This window comes from Vicia villosa, linkage group LG5 (assembly GCF_029867415.1).
Source record: "Vicia villosa cultivar HV-30 ecotype Madison, WI linkage group LG5, Vvil1.0, whole genome shotgun sequence".
Taxonomy (NCBI): domain Eukaryota; kingdom Viridiplantae; phylum Streptophyta; class Magnoliopsida; order Fabales; family Fabaceae; genus Vicia; species Vicia villosa.
The window spans coordinates 62,957,703-62,984,119 of NC_081184.1; the positions used below are offsets into that span (position 1 = coordinate 62,957,703).

At 33.3% G+C, this 26,417-nt stretch overlaps 1 protein-coding gene and 1 pseudogene across 1 annotated transcript; both read left to right on the forward strand.

The window, feature by feature from the left end:
* The first annotated feature begins 1,186 nt into the window (after window positions 1-1,186).
* Window positions 1,187-2,073, forward strand: LOC131606675 (glyceraldehyde-3-phosphate dehydrogenase B, chloroplastic-like). The gene is made up of 3 exons (XM_058878845.1): window positions 1,187-1,380; window positions 1,466-1,626; window positions 1,719-2,073. Exons 1-3 carry the CDS (start codon window positions 1,240-1,242, stop codon window positions 1,792-1,794), a joined length of 378 nt encoding a protein of 125 aa, XP_058734828.1. The 5' UTR covers window positions 1,187-1,239; the 3' UTR covers window positions 1,795-2,073.
* On the forward strand, window positions 1,878-2,266 carry LOC131604749 (glyceraldehyde-3-phosphate dehydrogenase B, chloroplastic-like; annotated as a pseudogene).
* The last annotated feature ends 24,151 nt before the right edge of the window (window positions 2,267-26,417 follow it).

Consider the following 26,417-nt stretch of genomic DNA (forward strand, 5'->3'; position numbering starts at 1 on the left):
AAATATTTTTTTTAATTTTTTTATTAATTTTAAATGTTTTCTAAAAATAATAATATCTTTCATTAATTTTATCAAAAATATTTTATAAATATAATAATTATTATTAAATTACTATTTTTTAGTGTTATTTAGCGTAATAATATTTGTTAATTATAAGTAGATTAGTGTATGTACGAATAAAAATTGAATATATATTTAAATATCATTTTTATGTTTTCCTAAAACTTAAATAGAAAAATTAATAAAATTTTAATGATTAATTATTCAATATTACTATTTCTATTATTATTTTTTCCTTTTCTTTCTTCCTCTCAAAAGGTAGCCTCTCAAAAGGTAGAAAACGCAGAAGCATCTTTTTGGCAAAACCCTAGCTCTGACGTACCTTTCTCCTTTCTCCGTCTCCGTCCGCTACTCCAAACGAAGAAAGGAAACTGTTTTTGGATTTCCCATCCCTCGACCTTTCTATTGAACCAATGAAGTTTCTCTCCTCTGAAACACTACCGCCGTCGCTGGCGCCTTTTCAACTCGATCGAATCTCGTAACCCTAGCTTTTTCAACTCAAGTAAATTTATCTTTCAACTCGGTTTGACGTTTTTTATTTTTATATCTATTATAGAGCTCAGTTAGTTGGTGAGTTAATTCAATTGGTAGAGTTTTTACTGATTTTTACATTGATTATAAACTTGGTGATTTTTGTAAACAAATTGTTTGTTGAAATGCCACAATGAGTTTATTAGGTTGATTCTGAGTTGGGGCTTGAATGTTAATCTTCTATCATGGTGGATGTTTTACGGACGGTTAGTGTTTATCTATTCCTTTCCAAAGTTAAGTTAACCGACGAAGGGCTGAAGTTGTTGTTGCAGAAATGCTTATCCCTTCAAAGTTTGAATCTCTATGCAATGTCTAGGTATGAATTGAAACTCAACCTATTGAAGTTCAATTGGTCTTTCTTTCCCTGAAAATTCACTGCATTACTCTTATGCAATGTCTTGCTTTGATTTTGATTATGTATATATTGGTAATAATTCATTGTTTTGTGTTATGAGCTGCAAACAAACTAAACACATCATTTATACAAGGTCGTGTGAATTCTACTCCACGTAAGTTATCAACGCAATCAAGAGAACACCATAAAAATGTCTTGTCCTCTTCGATTTGGTTGACTGAGTTTGTTTTGTTACTACGGATTCATGAGTTTCTCTTGTTTCACAGGCTTCACATTTGTTGAAATATGATTCTATGCTTGGAACTTTTAAAGCAGATGTGAAAATACTGAATAACGAGACTATTACAGTTGACGGTAAACCCATCAAGGCTGTCTCTAGCAGGGATCCTCTTAAGCTTCCATGGGCCGAACTCAGAATTGACATTGTCATTGAGGTAAGTTATCGAGTCGAGTTAAAATTTGGCGAAATTGTTTATTAATGATAGGTCTTTTAATATGAACGAATGCATTTTTGTTCAGGGAACAGGAGTGTTTGTGGACGGCCCTTGTGCGGGAAAACACATCCAAGCAGGTGCCAAGAAAGTTATCATCACTTCTCCTGCAACGGGTGCTGATATTCCAACTTATGTTGTTGGAGTGAATGAACAAAACTACGGCCATGAAGTAGCCGACATCATAAGGTAAGTCTTTAATGTTTAAGTTGTTGACTTTGTCGCGAATGTTGAGATTGAGATAGTGTTGTGTTTTGATTGATTATTCATATAATGTACAGCAATGCTTCTTGCACCACAAACTGTCTTGCTCCGTTTGCTAAGGTCCTGGACAAAGAGTTTGGTAAGCAAAGATAATTACTTTAGCGCAACATTTGATTCATGGGCCAAAGCCGGTTAGTTAACTTTGGTCTCTATTTTCATGAATTGTTAAGGGAACCATGACAACCACACACTCCTACACAGGAGACCAGGTACATTATCAACTATAACATGTTTGTTGGAATTGAAAACTATATATGCGAAATGGAGTCTAAGAGTTGTGTTTATGCAGAGGCTTCTGGATGCTTCACACAGGGACTTGAGAAGAGCTAGGGCTGCAACACTGAACATTGTTCCCACCAACATATGAGCAGCCAAGGCTATATCTCTAGTGTTGCCACAACTCAAGGGAAAGCTCAACGGAATCGCCCTCCGCGTGCCTACACCTAATGTTTCAGTTGTTGACCTTGTGGTGAATGTTGCGAAGAAGGGTATTTCAGATGAAGATGTCAATGCAACATTCAGAAAGGCAGCTGAGGGGCCACTGAAAGGTATATTGTATGCCTAATTTTGACATGAGTTGTTAATGAATGTTTTAGCTGGATGAGAACATGTTGTTTGTGCTGGATAATGATATTCAGGTGGGATTATGTATGTGATTGTATTTATTAATATTTGACAACTCTGTAATATTTCCTAAGATGAAAATTTGACACTAAATAATGTTCTTTACTTTCACCTGCTCCTATGCTGGTGGTAACCATATAGAGCTAATGTATTTGTATACTGATAGAGAAGCAAATAACAATTTAGATTTTTTTTTAAATTTAGAAATACATTACCTGCGGATTTACCTTCGGATTTATCGTTCCTGTGGATTTACCTGCGGACTTACCAGCGGAATTTACTGCGGATTTACCTGCGGATATTTCCTGCGGATTTTCCTGCGGAATTTCCTGCCGAATATATTACCCACGAAGATTTTAGCTGGGGACCTTAAACCGCAGAAAAATCCGCATGAAACCTGTTTCCTGCGGAAATTATGCTCAAATCCGCAGGTAAATCCGCAGGAAAACAGAGTATTTCTAGTAGTGATAATACTGTAAGTTTTTTGAGGGGGATATTGAACTATGTAATTATTTTGATGTCCAAGTTATGGTTAAAATTAAATAAATACGTAGTGTTAATCTCTAAAAAAATATTTAACTTTATTTACCCTCAAATTGAGAGACAAGATATTAAAATAAATAAGTAAGAAAAAAAAATAAAATATGAATAAAAAAATATTTTGAAAATAAATTTATCAAACAAGTTTTTGGTTTTTAATCTTTAAAATAATTTTCAAAACTAAATACCAAACTTTTTTTTCAAGTTTTATTTCTTGAAACTAGTTTTTAAAAATTGATTTGCTAAAGAGTATTGAAAAACTAAAACCTAAAATAAAATAAATTAGATATAATTTATTTCTCAATTTATTAGAATTCACAAGATCTTGTAGGTATTAATTAACTTAGTCTAATTTATTTCTCAACTTATTAGAATTCTAAAGATCTAAAATCATCTTGATATATGACCAAAAAAATCATCTTGATATAATTAACTTATATTTAACTTATTTAATGATATATAAATATTTAATGATAGTATATATAGTTATATTTGATTATTTAGAGTACTTTAACTTTTTTTTCTTTTAATGGAAATAAGATGATATAGATCGTATATTTACAAAAAAATATAATGAATTTGATAGAAAAGAACCTTAGTAATCTACTTTTGTTAAAATTTATTATAGAACAATATATATAGCAAATATATTATGGTGAAAGAAAAGCCACTCTTGTTCAAAGTTATGGTGGAATGTATTTGAGAGAAAATATTTGTGATTCTCAAACTTATATATAGCTAAAATATTAAGGTTTGTTTTATTCTATTTTTAAAATTATTAATTTAGATTTTAAAATTTAAAAATTAAAAAAACTTGTTTGAATATAGAGTTTTGTAAAAATATTTTTATAAACTGTTTTTCATTTTACAGATTTTAAAACTAAAATAGAAAAACACCTAAAATAGAGATTGTTTGATTTGATTTTCAGTTTTAGTTTTTTTTTTTTTTAGCAAAGCAAAACTAACTTCTTTCATTATAAATTAAAAGATCAATACAAGGAGGAATATTATGAGTAATATTACGTCTAGCCCAAGAATTGGTCGTCTTTGCTAACGAATGAGCAACCATTTTCGCTTGACGTTTGATAAACTTCACCTCAAAGTTTGGAAAATTACAAAGAGTAGATTGGATAATTCTCAAAGTAGTAAAGAATTCTGAATCACCAATGATTTTATTTCTAAGAGCTTGAACCACCCGAAGGAAATCACTTTCGAAGATGATGCGATCTATACGCATAGAGATAGCTATATGAATGGCTTCCTTGAGGGCTAATGCTTCCCCTTCAATAACTGAAACCTCAACTACATCCCAAGATGTACCTGCCGTATGGAAATTACCCGGACTGTCGCAGATGCACCATCCTCTATTATAAGTGCTACAATTCTTGTTAAAACCCGCATCCACATTACATTTGAGCCAACCATGAGATGGCGGTTCCCATAAATGTCCATGATGAGGAATATGGTCATCCTCTGATTTAATCTGAACCGTAAACCACTCCTGCCAACTATGATACGCCAACCACCCAACCTTTGTTGCTTCCTCCCTCTCGTTATGCCATATGAGGTCGTTCCGATTCTTCCACAAACCTTCTAACATAACTGCAACTCTACCCGCTGTATTTCTATCTTCCTTTGTGCATATATCAAAAATTAGTAACTTAACATCATCAAAAGAAAGAATACGGTGATCAATAATATTGCTCAAACCTACTGCCTGCCAACCTTTATTTGTTTCCGCACAACCAAAAAAAACATGCCACGCATCCTCCAAACTATTATTGCAAAAAGGACATTCAACCGGGCAAGGAACATGATGTTGACGAAGTATCACTCGGGAGGGTAGACAATCATTACAAATTCTCCAAAGAAAGTGCTTAGCTCTAGCCAGCGCTTTGATACTCCAAAGACTATTCCAATTATGTAAATTGGATATCTCGCGACCTCTTTTGATTGCATTCCTCCAAATCCTATACCCTGACCTCACACTATAACAACCACTTTGCTCTTCCTTCCAAATTAATTTGTCTTCAATAACCTCCTCTAATAACGGGACTTGAATAATTTCCTCCACCGCTACACGATCAAACAATTCATGTAAGACTCTTACATCCCATTGTTTTTCATGGGTCAACATAAGATTATTAACGGTAATATTGTACGCACCTTGTTTTTGAGGGCCACCCACACACCCCTCTCGATACCCTCGAATCCAAGGTTCATTCATCACCGAAATATTCCTACCATCACCAATGCTCCACTGCAGCCAAGCATTAGAATTTCTCTAGCTCTCAAATACTTCGCCAAACAAAGCTAGGATTATAACCAAGTTTAGCATCAAGGAAAGAAATTCTAGGAAAATAGCTTGACGAGAAGATCCGGGAAACAAGGGCGTGGGGCTTAGACAATATGTACCAACCTTGTTTCGCAACCATCGCCATATTGAAAGCTTTAAAGTCGCGAAAACACAAACCGCCTTCCTTATTTGAGTACGTAAGCTTCTCCCACTCCATCCATCGGATTCCTTTAGAGGCCTCTTCACATAACAAACTCAAGTCTCTAAATTGTTCCAACAATTCAAACTCTTGAACCATCAACATAGACATGTGCAATGACTTCCTACTCAATGCATCGGCTACAACATTCGCTTTACCAGGATGGTAGTTTAAACCAAATTCATAGTCCTTCAAGAACTCCAACCATCTTCTTTGTTTCATATTCAACTCTTTCTGATAGAACAAGTACTTCAAGCTCTTGTGATCACTAAACACATCAAACCTTGATCCGAACAAGTAATGTCTCCAAAGCTTTAACACAAATACCACAGCTCCAACTTGTCTTGAAGCATAAGCTACAACTTGTCCTTTTTGCATTAGAACACCTCCCAATCCCAACAAAGAAGCATCACAGTATACCACGAAAGGTTCTAACGGATCCGGTAAAATCAAAATAGGAGCAGAAGTCAATCTTCTCTTTAGTTCTTGAAAATTCTCTTCACATTACGAAGTCCAAATAAAGGCTTGACCTTTTCTAGTCAACTGCGTCAACGGTAACGACAACTTAGAAAATCCCTCAATGAACTTCCTGTAATAACCAGCCAAACCAAGAAAACTTCTAATCTCAGCAACAGACTTAGGAGCTTCCCATTGAGATACAACCTCAATCTTTGAAGGGTCAACAAAAATACCACCACTTGAAATCACATGCCCAAGAAAGCTTACTTCACTTAACCAAAACTCACATTTAGATAGCTTAGCAAACAACTTCTCCTCTTTCAACACGGATAGAACAACTCTCAAGTGCTCAGCATGCTCTTCCTCACTCTTAGAGTAAATCAAGATGTCATCAATGAATACCACAACAAACTTATCCAGGTAATCATGAAAGATCCTATTCATATACTCCATAAACACACCAGGTGCATTAGTCACACCAAACGGCATCACAGAGTATTCGTAATGACCATACCTCGTTCGAAAAGCAGTTTTCTGAATATCCTCAGTTCTAACACGAATCTGATGATACCCAGACCTCAAATCAATCTTGCTAAACACACATGCTCCAACCAATTGATCCATCAAGTCATTGATTCTCGGAAGTGGATATCGGTTCTTAATCGTCACTTTGTTCAATTGTCTATAATCAACACATAATCTCATCGAACCTTCTTTCTTCTTGACCAATAGAACAAGTGCACCCCACGGCGATACACTAGGACGAATAAATATCTTCTCAAGCAAATCTTCTAGTTGACTCTTCAACTCTTTCAACTCAGAAGCAGACATCCTATATGGAGCCATCGATACAGGACTAGTTCCAGGAACTAAATCAATCGAAAACTCAACTTCTCGTTCCGGTGGTAAATCAATTATATCATCAGGAAATACCTCCGCAAATTCACAAACTATAGGCAATTCCTCAATGGTTCTCTTCTTGCGCACATCTAAGGTTGCTAACAACATAAACAATTCAGCTCCATCTTGAACCGATTCGTCGACTTGCTTAGCGGATAGGAACAAATCTTCTTTAATACAATTCTCAGGAAAGATGATCGTCTTATCAAAACAGTTGATATACACACGATTAAATTCCAACCAATTCATACCCAAAATCACATCAAGTTATTCTAAAGGAAGACAAACTAAATCGATCCCGAAATCTCTACCAAAGATACTCAATGGACAGTTCACACATACATAAGAAGTAGAAACAGAACCCATAGCAGGTGTATCAATAACCATACTTCTACGCATATCAGATAATACAAGATTCAATCTCCTAGCACAATCCAAGGAAATGAAAGAATGTGTCGCACCGGTATCAATAATAGCAATCAAAGGTGTACCATTAATGAAGCATGTACCTTGAATTAGCCTCTCATCAGTAGTGGCTTCCGCACCAGACAATGCAAACACTTTTCCTTTTGCTTGCTCCTTCTTTGGTTTGTCACATTTTGAACTAACGTGGCCTTTCTCTCCACAGTTGAAACAAGTCACATTCGAACCACCTCTACAATTAGTAGCTATGTGACCATACTTGCCACACTTGAAACAAGTAGTAACCTCTTTCTTGCACTCAGCAGCTTTATGACCCTCAACGCCACATTTGAAGCACTTAAGTGGAGTAGAAGATCCTCCCCAACTTGGCTTCTTGCCAAAACCAACTTGTTTCCTCTTGTCATCATACGGTTTCCCACGATCCTGACTTTTTCCTTTCAAACTCTTGTAGAGAGAAGCACTCTCTTTACTATCCTCATCATAAATCCGACTCTTGTTAACCAATTCAGTAAAATGGGTAATCTGTTGGTAACCAATAGCCTTCTTGATATCATGTCTCAAGCCATTCACAAACTTCAAACATTTAGACCTCTCAGCATTAGCAGTATTATAGTGGGGACAATACTTGATAAGCTCTTGAAATTTAGCAGCATAAACAGCAACGGTACCATTCCTTGCTTCAACTCAAGGAATTCCACCTCTTTCTTCCCACTACAATCTTCTGGAAAATAGTTCTCCAAGAAGACATCACGGAAAAGATCCCAAGTAACCTCAATGCCATCTTCTTCAAACCTCTGAAGAGTGTTGTCCCACCAATCTTCAGCTTCCTTTTCCAGCATATGGGTACCAAACTGTACTTTCTGGGCATCGGTACAGTTCATAACTCTGAAGATCTTCTCAATCGCCTTCATCCAAGCTTGAGCTTTATCACGTTCATGTTCACCCTCAAAGACGAGAGGATTGTTCCTCTGGAATCTCCCTAAAGCACGGTACTCATTATCATCCTCGTTCCGGTTACCAACATTCGCCTGAGGAATCTGACCAACAGCACCAGCCAACATCGCCAACGCCTCAGCAATAGCATCATCATTCCTGCCTGCAACCATCATCCTAAACAACCAAACAACTAGACAAACAGTATCGATCGTGTCAGATACACAAATCAAATACAACAAGATAAGAAAACATTAGCGACTATTGACCAACTGGTCGACCATGCTCTGATACCACTAATGTAACACCCCTTTTTACTACCCCAAAATATTTAACATATAATCAGAGAATAACATGCATATAATTCAAAAGGGCGTCACATCGATGTTTTTAGAAGAACTAAAAACCTTTTAAAAAAACTGACAGCATTTATCTACACAACACAATACACCTGGTCATTTTAATAACACTCAATATAAAATCACAATTAAACTTGGATATGAATTCACAGCGGAAAATATGAAACTCATGTGATTCATAATGATTCATGTTCCATACCATGATCATACACCGACTAATGGTCTCAAAATCAACATAAGACATAATCAAAAGGTTTGGCTTATAAGCTTCTCAAAAGGACAAGTAACCAACAAATAAGCTCACAAGTCATAGCATAATACATGAGAAAATATAACATGAGTTCAATACACCTAGTCTACCCAGTGTTACATGACTAGAGCATCGACTCACTACCTAGTCTCCGATAACCAAGGAAGAACCTCCGGCTAAGTCTCGCACGAGCTACTAAACTCCAGAACCTGCATGTCGCCAAACGAGGCAACATTAAAATAGAAGGGTGAGAATACGAACCATTATGAAGAAAGTATAACGGAATACAATGGTTAAATTAATAATTACAGAAGTTGATCACATCAAGCATAGTTATATAATTAAATAAGTTTTTGGTCCCTCTAAATATAGCGGTTTTTAACTTTAGTCCCTCTAAATATTTTCTTCAAATAATGGTCCTCCTAAAACTTTTAATTTTAACTTTTGGTCCCTCTTGCAATTTAGCGACGATTTTAGCGGTGGTTTTTGCGACGGTTTTTTATTTAGCGACGAAATTGGATACCATTTTAGCTACGATTTTGCCATGAAGGACCAAAAGTTAAAATTAAAATTTTTAAGAGGACCATTCTTTGAATAAAATATTTAGAGGGACTAAGTTGAAAACCGCTATATTTAGAGGGACCAAAAAGATATTTAACCCTATAAATAATAATAGACAATATATATTTCACATGTTAACAAGTAACCAATAAGTACCAGGGAATATCAATCCAATACAAATATTATATTCTCAATTATGCACACAACTACAATGATCACATAGTCACGTATTTAACCAAACATATACTCAAACATCACTTATTTCAATTATCAATCTCATACACGTGTCACAACACTATCAATGCACATAATCGACTATCACATAACTCTAATGTGAATCAATGCAAGATATGTGACGCTATGCATGTGGTACCGCAATGTGAACCCAATGTTTCACCGCTTTCCGATTCAATATCTAGAATCCAAGCCACGCTTCCGATCCGGACAAGACCAAAGCCCACCAAACGTAAACATATAATTTACCGCTTCCGATTCACTCTATAATCTAAGCCTTGCTTTTGTTTCAAAGCAACCACCTTCGTTTCAAGGCACACCATGACATGAATGTATGTACAATGTTAACAAACATATGCAATTAAGATCATCTCTACCATCTTAATATTTAGCATATCACAATAGTCCACTCTATGAATTATCCACAATATTGTACACAACATTCTCATCACATAAGCATTATTCACATATAATAGTCAACACACGATTCCAACCCACCATTCCAAATAACACTAGTAATTAACACTATCAAATGCTAACTCACAACTTGTCAATTATATAGAATTTACTCATCTTCATATTAAACCAATAAGCCATTAGGATTTATGCCACTTAATTATTCATAAAAGATTCTACCTTAGAACAATAATAGAACATATTCATGTGTCATTTCTATTAGGAGTCTACTGTTTTAATATAGCAATCAATTTCACCAAACTATAATTATTTACTAATTAATCTATAAAATCTATCAATTATATATTTCTAGTAATCAAGTATAATATTATCTCCCATTTTCATTGACAAAAATTGAATAAGTAGTAGCCAAATGAATAAATGGAACATGATACGTATTACAGCCACAAACATAACATATACATATATTGAAATGGGACCTATGGCCTACAAAGGGGGGTTGCCGTACGGCACCCCTTTCTCCTTCACATTCAATGTCGCCGTTAAGAGCTATGGGCAGCATGAACAACATGGTTTGCTTCATGTTTAATTGCACAGATGATAGCTATTATTTAGTAGTCACTTCTATTAATAAAACAATATAGTATTTTATCACCAAAATGGTGTTTAATCCACAATTTTCCTTTGAGCAATGAACAACAACATTGGTGTGTTAATAAAAGGGCATGAACCGAACACGTTTCTTGTGCAATCACCAAGGACTTGTAGTTTTCTAATTGGCCAATGAACAATAACAGTGGCGAGTGAATGAAATAAGTGCATTGGTGAATTCAAAGTTCCATTTTTTTAATTGGCCAAATGTAAGTGACAGTAGCGGTTTCCATTCAAACAAAAGTGTGTGTTGGTTCATGTTCCAATTGACCAAGTGCTAATCGTTGTAGCTAAATAATAAAAAAAACTATGCATAGAATCTACCACTTAGCAGCTGTAACATTTCTATCACTGAGTGTATGGTGCCTCACGTGTTTTGCTTGCACCAATAGCTGGCAGCGGTAGCATGTTCCATCAAATGATCACATTGGTGACTCATGGTTTCTTTTGACCAAGTAAATCAACAGCAACGTTTTTTTTATATATAGTAAGTATAATATGTTTGCCAAGTAATACAATACATGGATCTATATTAATTGTTTTTAAAAAAAATAAACTAATGGAAACATGGCACGTTCTGTATCATCACGACAACAGTGTCGTCTCTCAGTGAGTGTTTTCTTTCGTTTTCCACTCACTGTTAGCATATACCCTCCGCAAGAGTTTGTATTACACACAAAAGGCATCAATTTCTAGCATTAACTAATTAGGTTATCACCATAGTATTTTTCATGAATTAAAACCAATAAATCTTAACATGTCAATCTACCCATTATTCCCAATATACTAACCCATAATGATTAGGTATTCTCCCCCTTACCTCTTGATTTCTCCTCCAAAACCCTAGCTCCTCTTCTTGTTCCTCTCCTCCACTTCTATTCTTTAAACCAGAAAAATGAAAATGATGCTCCTACTCCTCATTTCCTTTCTTACTATCTTTATTTATTATATTGGGCTCAAATGAATAACACCTCCTAATTGCTTATAACTCCAACAAATAGGCCCAAATAATACTAACTCTCTAATAACTTAATTAACTCAATTAAACACAATTGCACATAAGTTTAATTAATTAAATTAGTAATTATATCTCATAACGGTTAAATAATTAATTAACACACCAAAGAGTATAAAATATTATAATAAAATTAATACAAAAAAAAAAAACGGGCTGTTACAGACGACCTCTCCAAGAATTAATCCGTTTCCAAATGCGATCTTTAATAAAAGAGAACGTAGCTTTCTTACTGCGACCAATCATGGACGGCAGCCCCAGTTTTAGTTTTTAAATACACTTTTGTAGATCAATTTTACATAGTTCATTATCCCCCTAAAAGAAATTACAATATTATGTATTTCAATAGTATACACCCTATAATATAGGTATAAAAAAAATCACATGCTAAAATATATTTTAAAACTGCTAATTATTATTATTTTAGTTCCTTTTTTAATTTGATTCTTTTTTTTAATTTTGATTTCTTACTTCAATTTGATTTCATCAAAATGGTAACAGAACAAATGTAAAACTTACGTTTAGAATACATAACATGTTTTTTTAACAAAAGAGTAAAAATGTCAAAATTTACTATAATAACAACTTTATTATTACTGAAAATTGTGAATTCTCTGTATTTTTAGAGTTTCAAAAAAAGAAAATAGAAAAACAAAAGTTTTTTTTAGTGTTTTACTTTTTTTATTTTTAAAAAATGTAAAAGGAAAACAGGCTTTTAATTTTCTTTTATAAAATTATATATTTAAATAAATTCTTAATTTTTTAATTTTAAAAGCTTAAACTGTTTTTAGAAAAAAATCAAAGAAACTCTAATTTTTTTTCTTTTCTATTTTCTGTTTTGGAATCTTTAAAAATAACGAATTAACAATTTTCAATAATGGCAAAACAGTGATTATAGTAAATTTTGACATTTTTTTACTGTTTCATTAAGAAACACATTATATTTTCTGAGTGTAGGTTGTGCATTAGTTTATTACGATTTTGATGGAATCATATTGAAAAAAAGAAATCGAAATAATAAAAATTTGAAATTTTCTTATATATTTTAATATGTAATTTATTAATTTTTTTAGATATTTTTTTAACTTATTAATAAGGTGAATGTTTAGTTGGATTATAAAGGGAAAATGTGTAGATGTTTGTATTCTACCTTGTAATTTATACGATTTAAATTATTGAATCTTATAAATTGCAAGGTAGAAAACAAACATCTACACATGTTCCACGTCAATCACATGATCTTATTCTCACACCCAACTCAATCTTCATACAAAATCACAATCGGGCATGCAACTCAATTATGCAATGTGACTCATGATAGCAACCCGACAGCAACCCATCTCGCGCCCGATCCTCACCATAGGACCACAACACACCAAAATCGTTACTAATCACCATATAGTAACGATTCACTAATATCTCAATGGAATTATCTACTCCTTCCGGATCTCTACCATAGGACCAGAGCGCATCTAAATTGCTATCATCATCATAGGCAACGCTTCAATGATTCCCACTGAAACCACCTACACACTCCCGATCCTCACTAAAGGACCAGAGCACATCAAAATTGAAGTGAAATTTGTACACCACGAATGCATGACTCAACAACATGCACTTAAACGCATGCACATATAGCCCCGATTCTGACCGTACATAACACTAATAATACCAACAAAATAATCATGATATGTGTAAGTACCGTTTTTTCCCGTATTTTATTTAATTGTGTGATATGTGAATTAATTGTGAGTTATTTAATTAATTGTGAATTATGTGTTTAATATGTGTTTAAGTGATTTTGTGTTATTTATTGAGTATTATTAGTAAATAGCATAAGTTAGTAAGTGTTATGAGTTATTGGGCCTAAGTCGGTATTAGTAGTTGAGAGGTGTTAAATAGAGCCCATTAGTAATTTGAGGTTTTGTGAGGGTTTAACAAAACAAGAGAATTGAGGGGAATTGGGAATTAGAGCTCATTTGACAAAATTGTGAAAGAAGAGAAGAGAGAAGAGAAGAAGATAGGTCTTGAAGATAGAGTTGACTTCAATCCAAAACCCAAGGTAAGGGTGGGGTTATTTCATGTTAAAGGGATGTATGATGATGTTTAGGATGGGTTAGATTGTATGTAGGAACCATGGATTGAATGTTGTAGAATATTAGGGTTTTGTGATGAAATTGCATGAATTTTTGGTTGAAAATATGTTTTTATTGATGATTGATGATGAATGATGTTAGATGTTGTGATTATATGTGTTTAATTGTTGATTGATGATGGTTTTTGGTGGTGGGAGTGAGGTTATGCAGGTCTGTCACATCCTTGATTTTTCTGCATAATCGCACGTCTGCTAAGCGGCCCTGACTCGCTAAGTAGCCCTGATTTTTCTAATGAATATGATTTTAAAACCTTTGGGAAACCTTTTTGAACCTTTTCTTGAATTGTATCTTTTGATGTCGTGATAGTTGTTATGAAGTGAAGTATTGTTGTAAGATGATGTAACATAGTGACGTGATTGCGAAGTGATGTATTACCATGACTGGTGATGATTTTGTTGTTGTCGTTGGATTTCGACATTTAATTGATGATGTTTGGTTGTTGATGGAATGTGTCATATATGTTGTTTTTTGTGGATGTCATATTCATTGAGTCACATCCATTGCATGAAGAGACGAGGCCTTAATGGCAAAAGCGACGAGGCCTTAATGGCAAAAGTGACGATGTGCCCAAATGGCTATTTTTGAGACGATGGGAGTTATACTGCAAATGGTACCACATGCATTTGCATAAGTCGAGTCACATTTGTATTGCATTTGAAATTGCTTTGAATGTATGGTTGTTGTGACGTGATGATGAGATGTTATTGTGGTGTATTAAAATCATACTCATGAATTGGATATGTTGTCATAATTGATTATTGACATGTTATCGTTTTGTAAGTTGTTTAGCGATGATAATTTTTGTAAGATGTTAGGTGATGAGAAGTGATGATATATGTATGATCTTTACCATGCTTTGAATATTATCATACGTTTCTTTATAATGAATAATATCTCACCCCTTCTGTTTGAATATTACCCTTTGTTGGTAACGTGCAGGTAACGACGTGGAGTAGTCGTTTACCTATTAGCTCGAGTCGGTGTGTCTATGCTCTGATACGTAGCACTCGGGGGATGTTTGCGTGTTTTAATTATGTTTTTATATCTTGTCGAATTTTGTTATTGTTCTCTTTGATTGGGACATGTTGTATTTTTTTGATTTCCATGATTGGCATAGATAGTATGATGTGGATTTATGTTGTTCTTTGAATTCCGCTGCGATGTTATAAAGTTGTTTATATTTAAATGACTATTGGATTATGACTCCCTCCGTTATAAGTGTTATGTATCTTTATATGTGAGATTGCATAAGATTTGTTTAAGTTGATATATGTGACGCCTCGAATCATGATGTTTGTTTTTGAGATTTTACACTCTAATTTTCCTATTAAATGACGGGGTAGATTTGGGATGTTGCAATATGCGAACATATCAACATGCAACAACATTTAATCACAACAAATATCACCTAACATTCATCATTTTCAAAACAAAATATTATTCATCATAGCTAGCAACAACACATAATTATCGCAACTCCATAATTATGTTCAACACAGCATTATCATCATATCAAGCAATTTCCTCATTCATCAGTGAAACTCATTAAAATCATTAAAATCATGATTAAGCCATCAAGTTATATCAAAAACAATAACAAACAGTAGCCCAATAGTATGCCAAAAGTCAACAAACTCGGAAAAATAAATAAAAGACAATTAATTCCAGTAATTGGGTGAATTATGTCCTCACTGGCACTATGATGGGCTGCCTGCCACCAGCGTGGCGCCTATCACCGAACTCAAACACCATGCCTATTATCCCCATGATGACCGGCCCACAAAACTGGCTGGGCAGCATGACAGGTTACCCTTCACAAGCGTGATGCCCGTCAGCGCCTTCAAGGCCATGGCGACCTGGTCGCCATACCTGTAGCCCCAGCCATCGACTTACAGAATGTAGAATTACATTTCTGCTGTGGAATTCTGTTTAAAACTTCATTTGTTTTATTCCAGGCACTCAAGTCGATCAAAATATAACAGAGAATTCAGATATTAACATCCATTAACCTATACATATCAATTAACATGCATAATCATCAATGATTTATTACTTTAACATAATTCCTAACCTTCAAAACTCGATAATTTAGTATATCACAACATATAACATCACACCATCATCCACCTAGCAATTCATACAAATTTCACCATGAAAACTTAATACAAAGTTGGTGCCTTGAAGCTGAAGAAAGCTCGTGATCAGTTTTGCAAATCTCCAAATTACTCAAAATTAATCCAATGTGCCACGCGTTTTTGCATCTAAACATGTTTAGCAACCTTTCAAAAGGAGTTTAGTGCTTTGAAACTCAAGGTTTGGCTGCGTTTTGAGTGAATTGTAAGTCACACTTCTCTTGCTACGACCTTCACATGATTTCAAAGAATTATCCATCATTTCACACGTATGAACACATCATGAGCTCATCTATAAATAGAGGATCATTCCTCATTTATTCACTGCTAAGCTTTTGAAAGCCAAATCAACCCTGTTCAGATCCCACACAAACTCTGAACTTGAATTTTTCGTTTTCTTCATTCCTCACCTCAATTCACCGAATTCTCCATTCATTTAGCTTCACCAACATCAAGTGAAGCTAACCATATCATTTGCAAGCAAAATCGTGCCTCCATTGAAGCTCCTCAGTTTAGTTTTCAGAGCTTCGAAGTTGAACTTCTAGAGGTAGATTTCTTCATCAGTTCATCTCAAATTTGTGGCTACAATGTAGCTCTCATCACTCTGATGCTTGTGGTATGGTTTATTGTTAACTGGAAGTGAGTTTGACTTGTGTAATTTCAAATCCCTTTCAATTTGTTCTTCTGGTTTTTTCCAAAACGAGTAAGCTATGGTTTAAATTAATTTTTCGCGAAGGTACTATTGTAATCGTCTTGAAGAGACAAAGAGAATGACATAGGTCTTGATCTCTAATTTTATAGTTGGAGAGACCTAATTGTGACCTTGGTGAGAGGTTGAAGATGATGACGTGGTCATCTTGAACCGATGATGTGTTATCACGTTTTTTTTTATTTTAAACGTTTTAATTCAGTGTTTTATTCACTAAGGACCATATCATGCACAGCGCGTTGGATCCTTGGATCTAATTACTAGCGCGTTTTGACACTGATCCAATGGTCTACATCTTTTTTATTTTATTTTCTTTTTCTTTTATTTGTTTTTTTATTCATTTAACTTCAAAAATTAATAACTATTTCATTTTAATTCTAAAAAATACCACTGTTTTTGCTAAAATTTTCTTTTATTTTTCTCTTTCTGATTTTTATTTTTCCATATTTTTATTTTTTATTTTACTATTTTTCTGGAGTTTTGCTATGTTAGCTTTGTTTTAATTGGTTTAAAATTGTTTTCTGACTTTTAAAAATTATAAAAGAATTTGTCTACACTTGTTGAATTGTGTTTGACCTATGGTTACATTTTGTGTATTATGTTTGATTTTATGATACCATTTATGTATTTCATCACAAAATTCCAATTAATTAATCATTTTTGGTCATTTTTAAATAGTTTTGAGTTTCTGAAAATTATGATACCTTTTTCTAAGAATCATATATCATTTTCCTTATTTTATTATGGCATTGTGAGAAGTTTATTTGGTGTTTGGATACCACATAATAATTTCATCAATAATTTCTTATTTTAGACCATTTTAAAATCCATTTTTATATGTTTTAAATAATAGTTTTGTTTCTTTTATAACTAGTGGGATACCCGTGCGTTCGCACGGGATACTGGTGTTGTACGCGTATTTGTTTTTCAGAATGAAATAAAAATAAAAATAATAAAAATAAGGGTTAATACCACTTTACCCCCTGCCATATAGGCGTGTTTTGCTTTACCCCCCTCTAAAAAAAACTTATTGTACAGAACTTGTCAAATAAAGATTCCAAAAAATTTAACCCTGGATCAAAATTTCAAGAGAATCTGCATACGTGGCATGCGCATGTGGCATTTTTTATTTTTTATTTATTTTTAATTTCCACGTGGAATTTTTTTATTATTTTTTTTAAAATTTTTCCCAATTTTTTTTTTTTATTTTTTCCAAAATTTTTTATTATTTTTAAAATTTATTTTTATTATATATAAATCCGCAGGTATTGTCAAATCCGCAGGTATTTTCAAACCCGTAGGTAAATCCGCAGGTATTTTTAAATCCGTAGGTAAATCCGCAGGTATTGTCAAATTCCCAGGTAAATCCGCAGGTATTTTTAAAGGTAAATCCGCAGGTAATTTTAAATCCGTAGGTAACTCCGCAAGTAAATCCGTAGATAAATCTGCAGGTATTGTCAAATCCGTAGATAAATCCACAGGTATTTTTGAAATTCGTAGATAAAGCCGCAGGTATTGTCAAATTCGCAGGTATTTTTAAATGTAAATCCCCAGGTATTTTTAAATCCGTAGGTAAATCCGCAAGTAAATTCGTAGGTAAATCCGCAGATATTGTAAAATCCGTAAATAAATTCGCAGGTATTTTTAAATCCGTAGGTAAATCCGCTGTCAAATTCGTAGGTAAATCCGGAAGTAAATCCGCAGGTATTGTCATCGTAGGTAAATCCGGAAGTAAATCCGCAGGTATTGTCAAATATTTTTTAAAAACGTTAAAAAAATTTTAAAAATATATATATATATATATATATATATATATATATATAAATTTTAAAAAAATAATTTCCACGTGGCAGTGCTGACTGTGCCACATCGCTTATGTGTTGTACAGTCGGCACTAACAAAAATGCCACGTAGGCAAGATTCTAAGAATCTTGGCCAAAAAAATTGATCAAGAATCTTTTATTTGACAAGGTTTGTCCAATAAGTTTTTTTTAGAGGGGGTAAAGCAAAACACGCCTATATAACAGGGAGTAAAGTGGTATTAACCCTAAAAATAAAATTGTTTTACCAAAATAGTTTATTCTTTAAAAAAATCATATTTTTAAAACAATAGATTAATATCAGTATATATGCAGGTACAATATCAATATTTGGAAAAATCGAATTTTGAAATCTATATATCATACAAAAGAACCTATCTAAATTCTAAGGTACAAAATTTCCTCATGTAGATAAAGTAGTCCTGTTGCTATGCCGCCGATGATGTCATAACATGTGTTCAATCAAATTTAGTAAGTTTGTCATTACAACCAAAATAATCATGGTAATGGGGAACATATTTAGAGCATAAATATCGACTGACACATAGCCGTTTCTACATAGCTATTAAGAAAAAACTGTGATCAAATACTTGGATATTTGAAAATAAAAATGGTAATTACATATGCATACACTCTCATTCAAATACGATCTTAAATTGACATTTACTACCACATGTGCAAAGTCAATAGTAATAGTAAGGCAATGGCTAGAAAAAATAAGAACAATAATAATAGGGGTGCTCGCGGTGCGGTTTGGACGGTTTTGACGAAAAAAATCATCCAAACTGCAAGAGAAAAAATAGTGCGGTTTGGTTCGGTTGATTTTTAAAAAAAATCCGGACCAAACCAAACCAAACTAATGCGGTTTGGTTCGGCTCGGTAGGTTCGGTTTTTTACAAATATTTTATTGAGCCATACATACACATATTGATGACAATATAATTTTGTATTTAGACATTCATACACTATCAAATAACAACAAAACTCGTCATAATTTGACAACAATTTTTCATTTAATATGTAAAAATTAATTTAGACAAAAGTGAAATATTAAACATAAAATAATAGCATAAAATAATATAAAAATTATTATAATGAAAAAAAAATTGAAGAGACGAAAGATCAGTGAAGGTGAAAAAGAAAAAAAGGTGTTGAGAGATTAGATAAGAAGATGTGCGATATAAATGAAACTGAAATACAGAACATTTACATAAAAATGAGAAGTTGAAAAAGAAAGAATATAAGAGAGTCCAAAGACTATAGAAGAAGAGAGAAGATGTATGTGGCAAAGAAGGTGCGATAATGTTATTAGAGATTTGAAAAGATCAGGACTGAAATTATATGTGTAAGAATGAGAAAATTGTTCGTAATCATGTATAATAATAGGCTTAAGTTTGGGTTGGATGTGAGTTAAGTAAATTTTAGGTGGTAACATAATGCGGTTTGATTCGGTTTGGTTTGGTTTACAAAATACAAACCGCAAACCAAACCGAACCGTGCGGTTTTGTTAGAAAATGACCCAAACTAATCCAAACCAAATGCAGTTTTTTGCGGTTTCGGTTTGGTTTGGTTTGGTTTGCGGTTTTCTATTGGGTTGGTTTGGTTTTGAGAACCCCTAAATAATAATATAGTGAGATTTAATGAGACCCATTTTAGTGTTTTTTATGAGTTGTATGGATATTTGAAAAATTGTAGTAGAGTTGTTTAAAAAATAAAAAAAATATAATATAATATAATATAAAAAATTAAGTGAGTCTCATTTAAAGGTGGATGTGTGTGCTCTTAGAGTGTAATTACAACCAAAATATTGTGTATGAGAAACATATCTTTTTTGTTTGTTTAAAATATTTATTTCTTTAATAAAAAATGTTATTTATATTATAATTATTTAACATTTATAATTAAATATACAATTTTTTATTATTAAGAAAATATTCAATATACTTAACCATTGATTATACACAAAAATTATATCACAATAAAGAATACTCAATCACAACTATAATATAGATTAGAGAACTCATCCTGATATTAATAAAAAATATTAATTGATATTAAATTACAAATAAGTATTTAATATAGTTGATTGAAATTAATTGAGTAATTTAATATTTTTGTTACTTAAATATAATATTTAAGAAAATTATATTAACCATAAAAAATAAATGATTGTAAAGATACTTACCTGGATCTTACACAAAAAAAAAAAAGAGTATTATTGAAACTTTTATTTCTTTAAATTGGTTTCCCTTAAAATTTATTTTTCTTATTTTCCGTATCGAATTAATGTTCTTTCAAATTTATTTTTTGGCTAAATACCCTTTTTCGTCCTTTAACTATATCATTGGGTTCATTTTGATCCTTTTATCTTTTAAAATGGCCAATTTGATCCCTTATTTATTAAAACAGTATCATACAAGTCCTTTCCGTCTAATTCTTCCTAACGGTGTTTAATTTTACACCCGTGGCATCTTACATGGCACCTTGTCATCACCTTCTCTCTTTTGCCTAACTTTCTCCATTTTGTCTATTTTATACAGTGAATAGAGGAACTTTTTCATAACATTATTCTGTGTAAATAAGATATGAATAGTCATTAATAACTTATTCTCAGATTCACAAATTGAAAATCCAAAACACGAATATAAATTTATTTAAAATATTCATCTATACTATATTATATATCTTATGCATCAAGAACTAATTATTTAATACTAACCTATTCCTAGATTCACAAATTCAAAATCAAACACATCAGCTATAGTAATACTATATATCATATGCATCAAGAACTAATTATTTATAGAAATTAGATAATAAAATAGAAAATATTTTTTTCCCAAATTTGATAGAAAATGCTTTCAAACCCCAATAAATCATAAACAAGTGCTTTTCCACAGCTAGAATTTTCAACAATCTCTTCAATCTTCACTGTTTTGCAAAACGAAAACAACTACTCATTTCCAAAAAACAAAAACTATTTTCAGAAAACACAAACTTATTTTAACCTAATTGAATGAATATAGCTTTTATGGGTTTAATTTTCACACCAATTTTATCATAAGGAGAGAGAAATAGATACTAAGAGAGAGAAGAAGAAGAAACCATGGAAAAGCTTGGGCAATTTCAATGTTTTAGTTGGAAGAAGAACGTGGTTTCTAGACACCAAGAGAAGAAGAACATTGTTTAGACACGAACATCTGTGTGAAGGGTGGTAGTCACACCTCTCAGATTTACATCATCAAGCAACGCATTTTCTGGGTTTTTTAGGTTTTGGTTTTCGGTTCACGTTGTGCATTCCGGATTTGGTTTTTGGTTCTTCTCTCTACCATCGTGTAAATCTTTAAAAAAGATTTGGTTTTTGATTCTTCTCTCAATCAATTTTTGTTCATTCGAGATTTGATTCATTTATGGATTGCTTACAAATTCAAAAAATATCATTTGAAAAGATTTGTTTGATTTGGTTTTTGATTCTTCATTATTGATTATTGATTATTTCCAGATCTGTTGAGAGACAATTATGAGAGATTGAGAGTAGATAAACTTAATTCTTGATTTATTTTCTGTATTTTTTTCTGAATAAATAATTGAGTTTATTTTTAATTTTAATAAATTTAAACAATTGAAATCATCACTTATCACGTGGCATTCATTTACCGAAAGAATTGGATTAAATGGAGGTATTTGATGCCAAGTGTACATGACGTGGGGTAGCACAAAGGCTGTGCAAGGACGGACCTTTTGACTCTTTCCAGGAGGAAAGCTTGCCCTTGCTAAGCTTAGAGGATTTGCAGCTTAGAGTTAAATGAAGGGTGTTGAAGATATTATAGGTTTTTACTTTTGCTTGTTGTCCCTGATGTTTAGTACTTATTTCGCTTAATAGTACTTATTGTAATTTTTGGTTTTGCATATATTACAACCTATTTTGAATGCATGTATCCCTGGTTCTTTGCAGTAATGAAATATATTTCGAACTCTATTCTCTTCTTATTTTACATTACACACCTTGTCCAAGGATAAGGCCATTTCGGCGAACATTTGCCATTTTAGCCAACGACATATATTTTAATATCTACGTTTTTGCAATCTTTACTTCGTGCCTGACTGGCTTGTATCTCTTCATATACTTTCCGTTTACTCTTAAGATCCTACGATATTCTGCCAGTTCTTCTATCTCATAGGCATTATTTGAGAATACCTTTAAAATTCGAATAGGGCCTTCCCAAGAGACCATTTGCCTAAAGCTCGGTTCTTTCGATCTATAGGCAAAATAACTTTCCAAACTAAATCATTATTAACGAATACTTTACCTTTCACCTTTTTGTTATATGCTCTTGATACCCTTTCTTTTTGCCTTTTTATCATCTCCAATGCTCGAAGCCTTTCCTCGTCCAAATCAACTAGTTCGTTCATCATCATTTCCCAATATATATTTGAGGGAATTTCCTCTTGTCTCTGAATCCTGACTGATTGCAAGTATATTTCGACTGGAAGTACTGCATCATGTCCAAACGTCAATTGGAATGGTGTAGTACTGGTAGCTTCTTTGGGTGATGTTCGATAAGCCCAGAGTGCCTAGTCCAAAGTCTTGTGCCAATTCTTAGGTTTCTTCCCTACGTGCTTCTTTATCAGCCCAATTATTACTTTATTAGCTGCTTCGACTTGTCCATTTTCTTAAGCATAATAAGGTGTGAAAGTGAATAACTTGAATCCCATCTCTTTCGCAAAATCTTGCATCTTTCGACCAGTAAACACTGATCCTTGGTCTGTGGTTATGCTTTCTGAGATTCCAAATCTATACAATATATGTTTTTGAATAAACTCAATCACAGCCTCTTGGTCTACATTGGCTAGTGGTATTACTTCGACCCACTTTGTGAAGTAGTCTATTCCTACTAGTATATATCTCTGGCCCTTGGATGATGTGGGAAGGATTTCTCCAATTAAGTCAAGTGCCCAATCTCTGAAAAGCCATGGTTTAATGATTGAACTCAATTCGTTTGCAGGTGCATGTTGAATACTTGCGTGTTCCTGAAATTCCTGACAACCCTTGGTGAACTCTATGCAATCTTTTAGCATAGTGGGCCAATACATTCCATAACGGAATAACAACCATTTCATTTTGTGCCCTGCTTGATGAGCACCACATGCCCCACTGTGCACATTCGAGAGTGCCAAGTAAGCTTCGGCTTCGCCCAGACATTTTAGTAAGACCCCCTGAGGGGTTTTCTTGAACAATTTATTTCCCTAAATTACTAACCATGGCAGAAAATAAAACAGTTAAAATCCTACGCTATTACAATAAACACCTGCGGGCGGGAAAATTAAAGGCAAAAAATAAACCTAATTACTATTACAATAAAACCCTTGAAGGGTAACAGAAAATAAAAGGCAGAAAGAAAGGTAGAAAACTTTTTGTACATGGCTTTGGGGCAGATACATAATAATAGCCAGCAATAGTAATGCGAATAATAAAATAAAATCTAAAATAATAATAAGGCAAAATTAAAGTTAAGGCACATGCGACAATCAATGGAATATGAGATGAGAAGAGAAATTCGCGATAATAAAGAAATTCAATGTTTAATTACAAAGGGTAAACTTAAACCTACGGTTAATGGACAACACCTACCTTGAGATTTCTAGGGTTATCTATGGTCTGTTGAAATTAAAGGCTAAACCTAATTGTAAACCCAAAATTAATTTGAAATTATTAAACCTAAATTAATTAAAAATATTAAACCTAAAATTAATCAAAATTATTAATTAAAATTAACAAAAATCATTAAACCTAAAATTAGTTAAAATTATTAATTAAATACCTTAAAAAATAAATAAGAAAAAAATTTAAGTTAGAGTTATTAAAAAACCTAAATTAAAGTTAAAAAGAAAGGTTTTCTAAAGGTTATAAAAATATAAGATATGTGAATAAATAAATAAAAAAATAGAATAAAAAACCTGGATTTTGATTGTGTGAGGCTAGGAGAGATGTCCATGTGATGCGCCCTCCCATCCTGGTACGTTGGATCTGAGAACCTGATGATCTGAAGGCCGGAAGGTGGGGTTGCGTCGTGATCTCGCCTGGGTGTGCTGCACTGGATTTAGTAGTAGCTGAAAGCAACCAATTTGAAAAAAAATCCCCTCGTCATACACAAGGGTTGAACCCAGGGCGTGGTGAATACCAAGGACTATGCGTTGCCAACTGTGCTTAACATTTAACTCGTTAATAAACCAATCAAAAAAGATAATATATTAAAACAATAGTTAGTGGTGAAACTTTCAAAGCACAGTCAAACTGGGCCCACTGTATTCATTGAACGAACCAATCAAAACGCCCATGGATGACACGCGATAAGTCAAGAAGTCAGCAACACTATTCATCTTCTTCATGGATTTTAGCTACGACTCGGTTGTGATTTAGCCGCGATTTCTTCATGAACATTTCGTGGCTAATCCTGCAATCATGGAACATACTAAAATACAATTTAAACAAGAATTAAAAGCACCCAGATCACCTAAATCCACCCTCCTGATCATGAATGTTTGGCCTGAAACGATGCATAAAGGGAGACCCGAAGAAGACAAGCATCGTGCCCTAACAATGGCACTCACCTATTCTTACATTCAAGCTTGCTAGTAACAGTTCAAAGTCATCTCAAACATTATCAGGAACACATATATGTTTATAGAATTAATCAAAAGGGCACGAATTATGAACTTAAGCCAAACCTTCTTTACCACGGTAATGCACTCTTGGTGGTGATGATATGACGTGCTTCAATCCTCCATAATGATTGATAATAGATCCTGACACCCTTAGGAAGATGATTCAGCGCCTAGAATTGACTGGTACTATCTGTGGAGAGAGCTTGGATTGTACCCTAACCTTGAAGAATTTTTCTCTTGAAAACCCTAGTTCTCCTCCCCTAATTTTCGTCCTCTCTTGGCTCAGTGTTGTTAAGAGTATATAAGGGGTGAGTTTAGGTCAAAAATTATGGGCTTGGATCCTTTAGTTTGGTCACTTGAAAAATTGGAAAACATAGGATGTAATCTTTCTATTTTTTCCTCAATATCATATCCCTCTCTTTCCAACCTTGTTAATCACGAAATTTGGCCAATATTATGATCTTTGGATGATTGGATTTGATTGGTAATTGAATCTTTGATTGAAAACTTATTATTTCATATTTAAATGAATTAAAATTCAAATAAATAAAATAAATACTATAAAAACAAAATAATTAGTTTAGGAGTGAATATGAATCCCATGGATGTGTTTGGAATCCATATCTTAGGCCCATTGATTCAAAAACTCAAGATTCTTCATTTTGCTCCATGTGCATTTCTCAAAAATCGCCCAACTTCCGTAAGCCATAACTCATTCAACATTTGTCGTATGAAGAAATTCTAGGACTTTTTGGAAAGCCCAAGATGTCCTCTACAAGCCACTTTGGAACATATTTTGCTTTTGGAGATTTTATCTTGATGATATGGGCTTTGACAAAGAACTGCTTTTTGCGATCTTCTAGAATGACCTGTAATGTTTTGGCTTATATCTCTTATGCGGAAGCATTTCTTGACCTTTTTCCCAACATCAAAGTTGTAGAGAATGAAATTTCCTTGAGAATAGGCTTTGGTTGAGGAATTTATGATAAAGTATGAGAGAGATACGATTACTCAAAGTTGGGTTGACTTTCTCCTAGAAACCCTAATTTAACAACTTCAAGATTTGATGATTTCTGATCTTTCCTCGATGAATCATGATGAACCCTTGATAAAATGATGAATGATACTTCAAAATAAGGATGTTGACCAAAAATCAAGAATTTTGACTATATTTTGACCATAATTGACTTTTAGGCCAAACTAGTTGACTGTTGACTATTTGAGCTTTTGTATGGGCAGTCTTGTGAATCAGAGCTTGAAACTTGATGTGAGGATTCTTTAAGGCATATGAGAGTCCATGGGAACCATTTGAGGTATCAGAACCTGATTTTACTTGGAGAGAGAGACAAAACCCTAGTTTGAGGGTTATTGT